The sequence below is a fragment of the Schistocerca piceifrons genome, chromosome 4, assembly GCF_021461385.2.
Source record: "Schistocerca piceifrons isolate TAMUIC-IGC-003096 chromosome 4, iqSchPice1.1, whole genome shotgun sequence".
NCBI classification, from domain to species: Eukaryota; Metazoa; Arthropoda; class Insecta; order Orthoptera; family Acrididae; genus Schistocerca; species Schistocerca piceifrons.
The window spans coordinates 486,028,074-486,044,370 of record NC_060141.1 but is presented as its reverse complement, the minus strand read 5'-3'; the positions used below and the strand labels follow the sequence as shown (position 1 = coordinate 486,044,370).

The 16,297-nt window shown below is 38.7% G+C and overlaps 1 protein-coding gene across 3 annotated transcripts in view; it reads right to left on the bottom strand.

Annotated features, from left to right (window-relative positions):
* The window catches only part of LOC124795021 (mothers against decapentaplegic homolog 4), a 161,892-nt gene that overhangs the window by 84,798 nt on the left and 60,797 nt on the right, over nt 1–16,297 (bottom strand). For 2 of the 3 annotated variants that reach the window (XM_047258787.1, XM_047258786.1), the window contains exons 6-7: nt 12,107–12,244; nt 3,380–3,811 (exon numbers count right to left, since the gene is read on the bottom strand). In XM_047258787.1, the coding sequence (XP_047114743.1) occupies nt 3,380–3,811; nt 12,107–12,244 (570 nt within the window). The remainder of the gene's footprint in view (nt 1–3,379; nt 3,812–12,106; nt 12,245–16,297) is intronic. The other variant, XM_047258788.1, reaches the window with a different exon arrangement.

Sequence of the window (16,297 nt, the reverse complement as noted above, 5' to 3'; positions counted from 1 at the left end):
AGTTGTAGCCTCTCCCTGATGTTATTCAATTTGTATATTGAGCAAGCAGTCAAGGAAACAAAAGAAAAATTCGGATTAGGAATTAAAACCCATGGAGAAGAAATAAAAACTTTGAGGTTCGCCGATGACATTGTAATTCTATCAGAGACAGCAAAGGACTTGGAAGAGCAGTTGAACGGAATGGACATTGTCTTGAAAGGAGGATATAAAATGAACATCAACAAAAGCAAAACGAGGATCATGGAATGTAGTCAAATTAATTTGGGTGATGCTGAGGGAATTAGATTAGGAAATGAGACACTTAAAGTAGTAAAGGAGTTTTGCTATTTGGGGAGCAAAATAACTGATGATGGTCGAAGTAGAGAGGATATAAAATGTAGACTGGCAATGGCAAGGAAAGCATTTCTGAAGAAGAGAAATGTGTTAACATCGAGTATAGATATAAGTGTCAGGAAGTCGTTTCTGAAAGTATTTGTATGGAGTGTAGCCATGTATGGAAGTGAAATGTGGACGATAAATAGTTTGGACAAGAAGAGAATAGAAGCTTTCGAAATGAGATGCTACAGAAGAATGCTGAAGATTAGATGGGTAGATCACATAACTAATGATGAAGTATTGAATAGAATTGGGGAGAAGAGGAGTATGTGGCACAACTTGACAAAAAAAAAGAGACCAGTTAGTAGGAAATGTTCTGAGGCATCAAGGGATCACAAATTTAGTATTGGAGGGCAGCGTAGAGGGTAAAAATCGTGGAGGGAGACCAAGAGATGAATACACTAAGCAGATTCAGAAGGATGTGGGTTGCAGTAAGTACTGGGAGATGATGAAGCTTGCACAGGATAGGGTAGCATGGAGAGCTGCATCAAACCAGTCTCAGGACTGAAGACCACAACATTATGATTACAAAGAGGAGCGATTTCTTTGTTGAACTGAACACTTTGTTTCAAACTTTCCTGACTTCCCATTCCGGACCCACATGCAGCTCCGTTTCAAAATGTAATTCCCTCACTTGTGTGGTGATGTAATAATTACTTTGCACACCAGTTATTTGTATACATCCTGCAAGGTACAATATCATAGTCTTTTTCTATGTTCAGAGAAACAGTTAAGAGTGTTTTACTTTCCTTCTAAAACTTGTGACAAAATTGAGACCAGTAGTTTATCTCCGAGGTCTAAAACCATGTTGCTCTTTCTCAAGTATATATTATTTTATTACATATTTTATTCTGAAGGAGGGACTATTAGATTTTTAGTCCACAGAATAACAGAGCTACATCATGATACACAAATTTCTGTCACCATTTTTAATAATGGAATGATTATTGCTTGCTTTCAATCATTAAGTATCACACTTTCTTTCCAAACTCTGTTTAGTGCTCTTTACAGCCACTGGTATCCAATCTTTCCGATTACTTTGATGATTTCTAGGTCAGACCAGCTGTATTCATTTTAGTTACATTGTCTTACATTGTCCAACGAGGTCAAAATATCCATCATTACATGACTAGAAGTACAGAGCAAAGTAACAGCAAATGAGCTAAACATTATTACAAAAAATTAACATCATAAATTCCTTACACAATCTGCACACATACACTTTCTGTTCATTTTTTCTCTGACACCACTTTTCATTCTCACCCTTATTGACACACTTTAACACAAAAACCTGGTAGAATACCATTGTCCGAGATTTTATCAGACAAGAACAGAAGTTTAGAATCATGTGTTTCCATTTTGGAAGTGTATGTCAAGACATCTAAGTTATTTATACTCTACATTCTTGGTAAAATACCTCCAGCCTTTCAGTATCAGTTCAAGGAAGCACATGAAGAAGTTAAGTTCTGGTGTTTTGTGCATATTTGTACACTTTTTTTGCACTCATCTTGCACACAGTTTATGAAAATTTGTTGTAATGTTGTCCCAGAACACCAGAGGAACTTATAAAACAAGTCAGCTTAGTACAAAGCTACGATTGTTCAGTACTTCGTTATTAAAACCCTAAATGATAAGCGTGACACTGCTCTCACCATTGTACACAACTGTACTGTCACTCCTAATTATATGACACTGTCTTGTTTTACGTCTGCTCACTGATTAAGATTTATAAATCCACACAGTTTTTGGTGATATTCATATGAATTATGCTCTTTTATGTTGAAAAATCCTGTCACTGGCCAGAACGCACAAGTGGCAGGACAGCTTATCTTCACAGCTGCCTTAACTTTATGCCACATAAGAAAACAACAAAAACTATATGCAACTACTTGTGCTTTTCCATATACATTATTTCTCAAGTGCAGTCTGATCCCTACAGACAGTCACACTTTTCCACCAATTGACCATTACAGGGTGTACATAAAGTCAGGGAACACTTTCAATTATTTATTGCACGAGAAGCAAACAGTGTACAGATATCATACATGTCATTTTGAAGAGAAACCTTGAAAGTTTTTTTTTCATGCATACCGCCACAGAATAGTTTGGTAATTTGCCGATAGTCAGCGTCAGTCGCAAACATGGCGAGTTTAGGTGGGATGTGGATGGTATTGTTCATCACTCAATTTTTAGCGACAAAGCCACTTTTCACACTAATGGGAAAGTGAACAGGCATAATTGTCGAAGCTGGGGTACAAAGCATCCACATGAATGCATTGAATTTGAGTGTGATTCCACAAAGGTAATTGTTTTTTGTGCCTTGTCACGTCGAAAACTGTACGGGCCTTTCTTCTTTGCCGAGAACACTGTCACTGGATATTCCTACTTGGACATGTTGCAGCAATGGCTGATGCCTCAAATGCAATCGGACTCTCTGTTCATCTTTTAGCAAGATGGGGCTCCACCCCATTTTCTTCATGAAGTTCGTGGGTACCTGAACACGGTGCTGCCGCATCGATGGTTGGTCGTGCTACAGAAGGGGGACAGCTGTTTCATGAAATGGCCTCCCCGATCACCAGATCTCACTCCGTGCGACTTTTATCTGTGGGGACACATTAAAGATCTGATGTATGTACCACCTCTACCATGTGATGTAGTAGAGCTTTGGTAGAGAATACGGGAAGTGACTGTCACAGTCGACGATGCCATGCTGGGATGGGTATGGCAAGAATTCGATTACTGTATTGACGTCTGCTGTGTCACTCATGGTTTGCATATTGAAAGCTTGTAAAAAAAAATTTCAAAGTTTCTCTTCGAAATGCAATATGTATGACATCTGTACAATGTTTAGTTCTTGTGGAATAAATAACTGAAAGTATTCCCAACTTTATGTACACTCTGTACTTTTGGGACACATGCTCAACATGTATTTGGACATATACCAACTTCTAGTATTTTTTTAATATCTAGCCACGATGCTTAATTTAGCAGTATTATATCATACCTAATGTGGAAGCAAGAGTGTCAGCTGCAGAAGAGAGGCTGTCAGTGCTAGCAAAGAAGGTCTGTGAAGCCACAATTGCAGATGAAGCAGCAACAGGAGCAGCAGTGGCAACAACTGGTGGCTGAGGTTGTGGTGTTGGTATTGGTTGTTGTTGCTGTTGTGGTGGCTGTTGTTGTTGCTGCTGCTGTTGCTGCTGCTGTGGCTGCTGTGGTTGCTGCTGTGGAGATGACACCATGGGGACAGAGCCTGGAATGTTTGCTGTCTGTGGCTGTGTTAGTTGCTGCTGTTGCTGCACAACTTGCTGTTGCTGCTGTGGAACTACAGTGGGAGTGCCTGGAACAGCAGCCAGTGGACTGGTAGCAGCCTGGACAGGTGCAGCCATACCGTGAACCAGTGTATGGCTGCCAACTGCTGGGGAGGCTGCTGCTGTCGCTGCCACAGAAAAGTTTACTATCCAAACTCGAGAAATCAGTTGTTCCTCAAATAATAAACTAATATGTTACAAGATCACTTCATAGATGATATCAACTACAAGATAGCATGTTACTGAATTTTATAATAGAACTTTCACAGTAATTACACATAAATAATTAAAAGTAATTGGAAATGTTGAAATTATTCTTTATGGCAGGTAGAGTAAATGAAAATTTAATATGTATACTGAAAACTTCATTTAAATTAGATCAACAGATTGCAAGAATAATGTATCGGCTAACTTATTAATAGCTCCAACATTTCAAATTTTGAGTAAGAAAGTTGCTTTTCCTTTATGGCCGTCACATATACAATAGGGTGAATGAGAGTCCTGCTCCCTCCCTCTTCCCAACCAGCCGGAGTATGAGCAGAAAAGAAAATAAAGTCACAGTTACTATGTACTCTTGGCTCAAATAGTGGAGGTTGATACACGAACCATATAACATGAATTAATATGCCAAAGTTAGTCAAAATACACAGAAAAGACAGCATTTTTCAAAGCAAGTTATTATGCATGTTCCAGTACAAGAATATGTTTAACCACAAGACATTTGGTAGACGTCATCAACACTTACATTCATACATACTCCACAAGCAATGGTATAGCGTGTCACAGAGGGTACCTTGTACCACTATTAGTCACTTCTTTTCCTGTTCCATTTGCAAACAGAGTGAGGTAAAAACGGACTGCCTATATGCCTTCATATAAGCCCTAATTTCTCTTACCTTCATTGTACACACACAAGATGTACATTGATGGCAGAAGAACTGTTTTTCAGTCAGCTTCAAATACCAGTTCTCTAATTTTTCCCATATCATCCCTTGAAAGGAACATTGCCCTCCCTCCGGGGATTCCCCATTTGTGTTTCTGAGGCGTCTCCTCAATACTTGAGTGTTTATCGAACCTATCATTAACAAATCTAGTGGCTCCAGTGTGGTAGCCATGAACTTTTACCGCTGCGCTACGCTGTCTTGCTTGGAACACAAGTAATTACAGATATACAAATCCCGCAATGAACTTCAAAATCGATTTTCTCAAAAACCAAGGCCCATCGCTAAAAATCCGGATACCCAGGTACTCAGGGTAAGTACCTCTATAACATATTTGAAGCGCATCAAAATCCATGATTTACAGTATGGAGTGTCCCCTTGTAAGTCATCTTGTACTCTCCTACAGTCACTCAACTATGGTACCTTCCTGTGCACCACAGCATCACCAGTAAACAACCACAGATTGCTGCTCATCCTGTCCTCCAGATAATTTATGTGTGTGCAAAAATAGCTTAGCACCCACTACTTCCCTTGCGTAGACTGTGTGGTCCGAAAAGATTTTTGTTTTTCTTTAATCAAATTACTATGTTGTTTACAAACTGCAACATCTAAACTTTCCACACTAATTAAGGCCAAAGACGCACAGTCTTTTCCAAATGCACTTCTGAGCAAAAAGCAATTCTGGTAGCTGGAGTCAGAGGTCTTAGTTAATCCTGCCTTTTGAGTTCTTGTGGTTATATTTCCAAAGAATGTTTCATCCCTGAACAAATATTTCTTTAGAAGTCAAATACAAATTTTCATAGATTTAGTTTTAAGAATATTTTAATACAAAGAAATGTTTCTACAAAATTTTTCATCCCTTTGTTCACCCCCTTAGGGGCTGAATTCCCAAAAAATGCCAAAACACTGCCCGTGAAAGGCAAATGTCCTGAGTTTGAGTCTCGGTCCGGCACACAGTTTTAATCTGCCAGAAAGTTTCACATCAGCGCACACACTGCTGCAGAGTGAAAATCTCATTCTGGAACACTGAAACACTTTTTTTTATTTCTAACCAAGAAGTGAAATACAGATTTTCAGATTTAGTTTCAAAAATTCTTTCATAATGAAATATTTCCTTAAAAACTTTATCCCATATTTTGCCACCTAAGGGATTGAATTTCCAAAAATAATGGAACATATATGTTCTTTATTTCTAACTGAGAAGCCAAACACACATTTGTTTGGATTTAGCTTTAAAAATGCTGTCATAGTGAAATGTTTTCATAAAAAATTTCATCCCGTATTTCACCCTCTTAGGGGTTGAGTTTCTAAGAACACCGAAGAATGTACTTTTTTTTTTATTTCCAACTGAAAAGTACAATAGCAATTTTCACAGATGCATCTCTGAAAATTCTTTAATAATGTTCAACTTTTTAAAAAACTGTCACTGACTATTTCACCCCCATATAACCTAAATTTCCAAAAATTCTTCAAAATATAGTTCTTTATTTCTGACAGGGAAACCAAATACCAATTGTTGTAGTTATAGCTGCAAAATTACCTAAGCAATTTCAAAAAACTTTTCATCCCCTTATGGATGGAATTTAAGGAGAAGGAGAAAAAACCTTCTTAAACAATGCCTACAGTATAAGATCAACACTCTCTCCAAATTTTATGTTCCTGTCTTTAGTAGTTTGGGCTGAGCAACACTGAGTCAGTCAGTCAGTCAGGCAGGACATTTCCATTTATATTCAGGGTGTTTGGGGAGGAAAGGTCAATATTTTACACAGTGAAAGTATAAGTAATTCTGAACAAAAAATGTTATATGAACATAGGTCTGCAAATGCTTCTTTAGGGAGGTATGGGTATTGAAAGGAACTTTAATTCTGCAAAATTGATATGCACAAGGTGAACGTATATGCAATACAACTGGACCGTAACGTAATTTTCTTGAAAACACTGTTACAGAGAAATACAGTTCTGTTACACATTTTTACATAATGTTTATTTACTTTGCATTTAGTACATAATGCATTACAACATGCATGTTACATGTATTCAGTTGAAAAAGGCGTACCATGTCTTTTACAGGCGGCTTTAACACTTATCATACAGATGTTGTACAGTTCACAGAACAGGTTCGAATATCCCACCATGAACATCAAAGCACTTTGGTGCTCTAGTGATATCATGTTATGGTGCTTGTTCAATTGCCTGTGGTTGGTTCCTAATCAGTTCAGCAGCGTCCAATGATGCAACAAAGCAGTTTATCTTGTGTATTTACCTTCACTTTGTGCATCTCTGATTTCATCCAACCCATAAACAGAAATCTAAAAGTGTAAGGTCACGAGATCTTGGAGGCCAGATAATAGCACCGCCACGGCCAATGCAGCGATTAGGGTAGGAGCAGTTGAGATGGTCCCTCACATGGAAGGTAACATGGAGGGGTACCATCATGCTGAAAGTACATTCCAGTTCGCTTGGCTAAAAGAACATCTTCCAATAGTTTCAAAAATGAATTTTCCAAAAAATTGTGTGTACCTCTCTCCCGTCAATCACTGATTGATAATAAATGGACCTATCAAAAGGTTCCTGATCATGTGGCACCAAACATTTATGCAAAACGAACTTGGAAACTGCTATCCACTGAAGCGTGTGTATTTTCCTGTGACCATCCATGATTATTGTGTCTGTTGTTTATACCATGTCACGAAAACTGGGCTTCATCAGTGAATACTATGCATGGAAGCAAATGACTATTCTCAATTACCCAGTGACAATTGAAATCATTGGGCATTGTCGCCAACGTGGAGATTTTGACACGATGTATGTGACATGGATACAGGTTTTCCACATGTAACGTTTCCCATACACGTGTCTGTGGGACATTCAACACAGGGACATTCTTCGTATGCTCGTACCGGGACTTCGCTCAACACTTGCGATAATTTCTTGCTGTTCTTGCAAAGTTTGTTGACGTGCATGCTTGGACGAAAAATGTCTTCTTGGGAGAGAGCCTGTTGCACACAAAGTGATAAACACTTTGGTAAACATCCTGCGATCAGGTAGTCACCGAGTCGGAAAGTGCCTGTAGTATTCTTCTCTCACAGTGGTAGCACTACCGTCGCAGAAGTCATAAACATAGATCATATTTGCGTATTCCTCATTACTGTAGACATGTGGCATTGTTAGCAGCAGTTGTACGAACACAATGAACACCACACACTACACAGCTAACCAATCCATCGCCGGTACACAAAAAAGTATGCGGCTTACACAGCACAACTGCGCAAACAACGGGTGATTGTACTACGTACATCACATGACCATAAAACATGGTAGGTTGCATGGCATAAACATTGCATGTGCCTGTGCATTGTTTGCAAGAAAATCACATTACGGGCCAGTTGTATTGTGTATATGCTCATGTTGTGCACATCAGTTTTGCAGAATTAAAGTTCCTTTCAATATACCCATACCTCCCTAATGAAGCATTTGCAGACCTATGTTCATACAACATTTTCTGTTCTGAATTACTTATACTATCACTGTTTAAAATATTGACCTTTCCTTCCCAAACACCCTGTATAGAGATAATATTGATCCTAATGCATTTCCCTGGGGTACTCCCTCGTTCCTGATGGACAACTGCAATAGAGGATGACTTGGTGGGTTCTATTACTGAAGAAGTCTTCAAGTCACTCGCATATTTGGGAACCTATTCCACATGATTGTAACTTCATAAACAGTCTGCAGTGGAGCGCTGTGTCAAATGCTTTCTGGAAATCTCAGAATACACAATATGCCTGCTGCCTTTCATAAGTGGTTCACAAGATATAATGTGAGAAGAAGGCAAGCCAAGTTTCACCCACGTGATGCTTTCTACATCCATATGGACAGAAGCTCTTCCATCTCAAGGAAATTTATCATATTCAAAATGAAAATACGTTCAAGAATTCTGCAGCAAACTGATGTTAAACGTACTGATCTGTAATTTTGCATGTCTGTTCTTTTACCCAACCACTGGGGACTTTGCGCTGCGTGAGACATTTGTGATAAATGCAAGCTAAGTTAAGTGGCAAATGCAGTACAGTACTCTCCGTACAACTGAATTGGGATCCCATCCAGGTCTGGTGACTGATTTTCAACACTACTAGTTGCTTCTCTATCCAAGGATGACTATTACTATACCTTGCATTTGACAGTCTGTACAACAGTCGGACAACGGTACATTTATACAATCCTCATGCATGAATAATTTCTTAAAAGTGAGATTTAAAACTTTGAGTTTCTTTTTGCTGTCTTCTACTGCCAGATCAGACTGGACAATGAGTGACCTGCTTAGTGATTTCACATAGAATCATAATTTTCTCAGGTTCTCAACAACATCACTGGCTACGGTATGACTGTGGTAGTTGTATGCTTTGCACATTGATCTCGTTACAGACACACCAAATTGTACATTTACATATTCTTTATTGAACCAAGAGACCAAGAGTTCAACAGTTTCTGTTTCCTCAGAAATTTCCAAATTCTGTTAGTAAGTCATGGTTAGTGTTTTTTATCCTTAATAAACTTACTTGACACATACTTCTCCCTCTCTCCATGGTGTGATTTACCATCTGTTTAAACTTTGCCCCTAAGCATCATACTGGAACTAAATGGTGTCAATTCATTTTCTAATTGGGATGCTAACAGCTGCTTACCTGCTCTTTCCAGGAAAAATACTCTTGTAGCCTTCTTGATGATACTAACAATTGCATACCTTCTCTTTCTAGCAAAAATACTCTCTTAGCCTTCTTGATGATTCGAACAACTGTTTACCTGCTCTTTCGAGCAACAATAATCTCCTAGCATTCTTAATGGATTTATTAACTTTAGTAGGCATCGCTGCAATGACAACATGTCCACTAATCCCTGTCTCTATACTGACACCGTCAATAAGGTCAATTGCACTGTCAAACTAGTTGGTCATGACAGTTTTAAGGAAAATATGTTCAAAAGTACTTCACAAGACTGCCTGTCTGCACCATCTGCAATGAATCCAGAAATGTTCCAGTCTATACTCGGTAGGTTAAATGTGACTTTAATTAATATTGCATAATTTGAATATTTCCACATTACTGATCACAAGTTTTCTTCGAACGACTCTATAACTGTCATGGTGGAAAAGGGTAGCTGGTAAAAATATCCAATACTTAACTTGAGTTCACCTAGGTCTGTTACAGTGTCCAGATAACTTCATGGTCAAGACTCAGTTTTGACCATGATAGGCACAATATTTTTGTCAACTGCAATGAACCATGCCCTTCTACGGCCTCTAACCTGTCTTTTTGATGTACATTCCGTGCCTTGCTAATTATTTCAGAACCTTCTGCTTCGGGTTTCAGCCAGCTTTCTGTTTTGAGAATACCTTGGGCACAATAACTTTCCCAAAGGGCAGTAAATTCAGTAATTTTGTTATGAATACTTCAACAATTTACCTTTAAACTTCTGATAGTCCAAGTGTCTTTACTTTGTCTGATTCCACTCTCTGCGTACTGACTGGTGTGCATTCATCAGAGGACTCCAAACTAATGCCTAGCTTAAAAAGCTCTCACGTGCACTCTACAAGTACTCTGCTAAATGAGGAGCTGCTTCCTTTGTGTAGTGCACCCCGACCTATCAAGGGAAGTCTTCCAATTCTCCACGCCGTAACACAGGTAAGAAATCTGCAGCCAAGACCATCACAGAACCATGGAGCCTTTGGTTGAGACCCTCCACTTGGCTCCAGACCAAAGGACCCGATCAATACTGGGTACAACGTCACAAATGCATTTAGAAAAACAGCTTGGAATCAGAATATACAACATACATAGACACAGACTATACACAACTGCTTAAATACAGGGTGTCCAGGTTGAACATGTAATAATATAAAAAGTAATAACTTGTGTGTGTTTGTGACAGTTGGTACCACTTGTGCATGCATGTAATAGCTTTGTTCATGTAAAGCTTATCAGAGCCATGTGGACTCCACAGCAGAAGGTGTTTTATGTGCTTTCTCTAACGAAGCTGAAGTATGTTACACTGATACAATGTTGCTTTCAATGTGAGTGTGGACTGCACGTCATGCCATTTTATGGACACTGTGAGGGATTTCTTGAATCACGAATGTCCAAATCACTGTATTGGGATTGCCAGTCCATCATTTGCTCGGCCTGCTAGAAGCCCAGACATTACGTCACGTAATTTTTTTTTTCTGTGGGGGTTTATGAAGAACCAGGCACCACCTCATGACCTACCAGAACTGCATCACCGCATTCATACAGCCATTGCAAATTTTACACCTGCAATGCTGCAAACAATCGGAGAGAAGTGGAATACAGATTAGATTTCTGTCATGCCACTAATAGTGTGCATATAAAGTTGCATTATATGTGTAAAAAAAACTTTTCAGATACCATACTTGTGGAAACCTACCATCAATAAATACCTCAATTATTTCTCAAGTTATTAAATTTCATATAATAATATTTTTAGCTTGCACATCCTGTATAATCTTATGGAAAATAAAAAAACTAAAAATACACTTTTGAATTCCTGTGAGAAATTGGTTGGAAGTGTGTATGATTTCTACCATTGCCTTAATGATTCAATATATTCATTCATATTAACACAATTTAATTTTATAACTATATAATCATAAAATATCCTATAAATTTACCGAGTAAGTTGTGTGCCCAAAATTAACCGCTGATGAGTAGCAGTGACATGCAAATATGACACTATAACAGCTGCTAACAAATTTTGGCAAACACCATCTCGAAATATGTCAAGTCAGTACAACCAGACTAACTATATCATCACAGAAGATCACAAATAGGCTTGTGGGTGCAAGTGTGTGCGTAACTGCCCACTCTCCCAACCCAAACAAACAAACAAACAAACAAACACACACACACACACACACACACACACACACGCACACACACGCCTGAGGGAGGACTCGAACCTCCTGCAGGAGGGGCTGCAGAGAGACAGAGAGAGAGCGAGCGAGAGAGTGAGAGAGAGAGAGAGAGAGAGAGAGAGAGAGAGAGAGAGAGAGAGAGAAGTGGTGGGGTAGTAAATAAATAAATTGATTAGTAGCTCTGTTTTTGGCCTGGAGAAGTAACAACTCAAACTGACTTTGAATAAGTGGTTTACCAACATGTCACTAAGAAAATGAAGAGAACTTCTTTTGAGACATTGTGTCAATACTATAATGTGTAGAGCTGAACAAAATTTTAGCTTACTAACTATAATTTACTTTAATCACAAACAGTAACTGAGTGTAATTAAGTTTCTTCTTCCAAGCGTAAAATGAAAGTATGGTTTCGTTATACCTCACAACAAATTTGAAATACAGGGCATTATAGTGGATTATCAATGACATATGTGTTGTTTATCTGAGTTACAATATAATGCACAGCATCTATGACATCAAGCACAACAAACAGTTATTCAGCGTGTCATCACCCTTACAATGAGAAAGTCGTGTGGGGACCCATGTTGAACGAGGACAAGAGTCTGGTGAAGGCTCCAACTCTGATGTTCGTCCATGTGTCCCATAGAGGGGTACATCAGTTGGTGGACACGGAGGGTTTGGGTACTTGCTACAAACTTGAAAACAAAAGACAAGAAAGAAACAAAAATAAAAAAATAAAAACAAAAGTAAGCATAAATAAGCTTGCAAAAAATGATATGAGTATTCTCTTTTGCGAAATTACAGCTTTATGAAAATCAAATTCAGGTAAACAGAAATACTACAGTGATAATCAATTGAAATAACTGTAAAAAGTGTGAACAAAACTATTTTCAAACATCTCTACAAAGCAGCAAACAGAATACAATTATCTTTAACTTCATATTGTGCAAACAAATAATTATAAACTTTATAAGCAAGTAAAACATGCAAAACTACCATTTAAATTACGAGACAGAACAGTTTGCCAGTATTTATCTCCAAGAGCCAAAATGTACAGTACCACTGTTACATGCATATAAAAGCAAAAGTGACACATTACCTAGCTTTCGGCACTAATAGTTTCTTTCTCAGGGAAGAGACAATAAAATGTTGGGGGAGGTTAGAATGGAAGGGCAAGTCACTTGGACACCAGAATAAGAAAGATCAGCGTATAGTATGAATGAGGGTAAACAAAGATGGAGGGGGATGGCTCACAGAGAGAAAGTGCTAGTTCACCTCCTGAAAATGCAATGAGGTGATAAAATTCATGGGATAGATATAAGCACACATACACTTGGTGGTAGTATTTTGTACATAGGGTATAAAAGGGCAATGTACTGGCAGAGCTGTGATATGTACACAGGTGATTCATGTGAAAAGGTTTCCACCATGATTATGGTTGTACTTTAAATGTGGAATGGTAATTGGAGCTAGCCTCATGATTTCACAAATCGTTAGAGAATTCAATATTCCAAGTCCACAGTGCTAAGAGTGTGTCAAGAATACCAAATTTCCAACGTTACCTCTCACCATGCACAACGCAGCAGCCAACTGCCTTCGCTTAATGACCAAGAGCAAGCGGCGTTTATGTAGAGTTGTCAATGCTAACAGACAAGTAACACAGCGTGAAATAACTGCAGAAATCTATGTGGGATATAATGAACATATAAGTTAGGACAGTGCATTTTGGCATTAATGGGCTACGACAGCAGACAATTGATGCAAGTGCCTTTGGTAACAGCACAATGTTGCCTGCAGTGCCTCTCATGGGCTTGTGACCATATTGGTTGACCCTAGAGAACTGGCCTGGTCACATGAGTCCCAATTCCAGAAGGTAAGAGCTGATGGTAGGGTTTGAGTCTGGCACAAACCCCATGAAGCAACTGATCCAAGTTGTCAATGAGGCACTGTACAGGCTGGTGGTGTTTCCACAATGGTGTGGGTTGTGTTTATATGGAATGAACTGGGTCCTCTGGTCCAACTGAAGTGATCATTGACTGGGAAAGATTATGTCCGGCTACTTGTAGACCACTTGCAGCCATTCAAGGACCTCATGTTCCCTGACAACTATGGAATTTTTATGGATGGCAATGCGACATTGTCACCAGAACACAATTGTTCGTCGCTGATTTGAAGAACATTCTGTACACTTTGAGCAAATGGTTTGGCCACCAAGACTGCACGACATGGGACTTAATTGTGAGGTCAGGTTGTGCATAAAATCCTGCAATGGCAACACTTTTGCAATATGAATAGATACAGAGGTGGCATCGCTCAATATTTCTGCAGGGGACTTCCAATGACTTGTTGAGTCCATGCCACATTGAGTCGCTGCACTAAGAGATAAGCCCCTTTTAAATGAATGACTTTCTTGCATCAGTCAACTACTTGTAGTGAGTTAGTCTGCTGCACTGCCCGTAATATATTATTCCTATACTGAGTCTCACTTGTCAGCGTTAAAATTGTGTTTGTCGTGACAGCTGCCTGCTCTGCAGTTTGGCATCCGAACAGAGAAAGCAACATTATGAGAGGCAATTATTCTTACGAAAAGTTGAAATATTGTAATAGGAACAAGGAATTAGCAATGAAAATAGTGTTTTCTAATGATCAAAGCAACACTTGCTGAATGTTCTGGACAAATATGGTAAATTTTCAACATGGTTGACAACTTAAATAATTGGTGAAATGTCACCCTCCCCTCCCTTATATTACAAAACAGCTTAATTTATTTTAGAAGGCAGTCAATAATGCATTTTTATTTTATGCTTTGTGCCTTGTTTTCTTTCTAAGAACCAAATAACATAGAAAATTATTTTTCTTGTTCAACAGAGGTGACTGTTCCAGTGTTGAAACAATTTTCATTTAAAATTTTGATCTGTTTACATTCTTATTTACGCATAGTGTAGGTATTTGCTTTGTCCAGGTTCAATGAAACCTAAATACCTTTTTACTTTCAGATATTTGGTCTCTCTTGTGAGACAACACTATAAGAAAAATATCTTTGCAGTGTGCCACAAAACAAAGCAAAACCTAAACTAAACATTAGGAACACACAAAAGCACAAAATCCATTACTATACAATGAGTGTGCATGATGGGAATTGGTTAGCTTCTGACATCAGCAGACAATGCTACAATCCCTGTTCATGTGCATGCGCAGTTTTCAGTATTCATGTGATTATAGATCTCTACTTTGACAAAGTCAATTTATCATTGACATCACTGATTTATCGGTGATGGGGTCAGCAGGTTCAGGTTGCGCATCCAACACATACAATCAATTTTGACCAAAAAGTCATCATGTAAAACACGATACATAAGGTAGAGGTGTAGCATGATGGTACAGCTGAAGCACAATTTTCAAGTAAATGGTCCTAATCTATTCATATAATACAATAAAACAGAATAAGAATTGTAGCAAAAGCAAATATGCGAAGATTGAAACCAGCACAAGACTGTGTATTCAAAATTCTGCAACCAGTATCTACTTCAATATGTGATAAAAAATAAAAATAAGACCAGATATACAGTATGAATGTAGGCCTACAGTTTTAAGAGATGTAGCCACAGAGCAAAATCTGACACATACATAGTACTGTCACAGTGTAGTCCCTACACACACAACCACACAGCACTCCACACCTCCCCCTCTCATACACTGCTATCCCTTCCCCTTCCCTGCCCCCTCTAGACTGCTGCTTCCATTCCAAGTGACAGTCGCATTCTTGTCCAAACTGCTGGAAATGGTGATCTTGTGTACATGAGACGTGCTCGCTTGTGTGAATGAATGGTGTGTGCTTCTCTTTCTTTTACTGCTGATGGCTGTGGCCAAAAGTTAATGTGTAAGTGTTATTTAATTGAGACTGTCTGCAACTTAATGTGTCATCTTCATGGTAAGTAGCGATTTAGCTTTTCCTCACATAATTTGTACTGTATCGTCAGCTGTAAATAACCTTTGTCCTTCAACAAATTTTGGTTGCATTATCTCTGGCAACACAATCACTACCCCCTGAATTCCAGTGTATGTCTATGTTTATAAATATTGTAAAAACAAAGATGATGTGACTTACCAAACGAAAGTGCTGGCAGATCGATAGACACACAAACAAACACAAACATACACACAAAATTCAAGCTTTCGCAACAAACGGTTGCTTCATCAGGAAAGAGGGAAGGAGAGGGAAAGACGAAAGGATGTGGGTTTTAAGGGAGAGGGTAAGGAGTCATTCCAAATGTCTGCTTGTGTCTGTGTATGTGCAGATGGATATGTGTGTGTGTGTGTGTGTGTGCGCGCGAGTGTATACCCGTCCTTTTTTCCCCCTAAGGTAAGTCTTTCCGCTCCCGGGATTGGAATGACTCCTTACCCTCTCCCTTAAAACCCACATCCTTTTGTCTTTCCCTCTCCTTCCCTCTTTCCTGATGAAGCAACCATTTGTTGTGAAAGCTTGAATTTTGTGTGTATGTTTGTGTTTGTTTGTGTGTCTATCGACCTGCCAGCACTTTCGTTTGGTAAGTCACATCATCTTTGTTTTTAGATATATTTTTCCCACGTGGAATGTTTCCCTCTATTATATTTATAAATATTGTGTGTAATATGTTCTAAAACTTACAGCAGTACTATCTTGTTTGGAAAAATCAATTTCTGTTAGTTGCAGTATAGATACCAATGTGATTAGTTCAATAGTTCCACTCCTTTTTAGTTTGTTGACC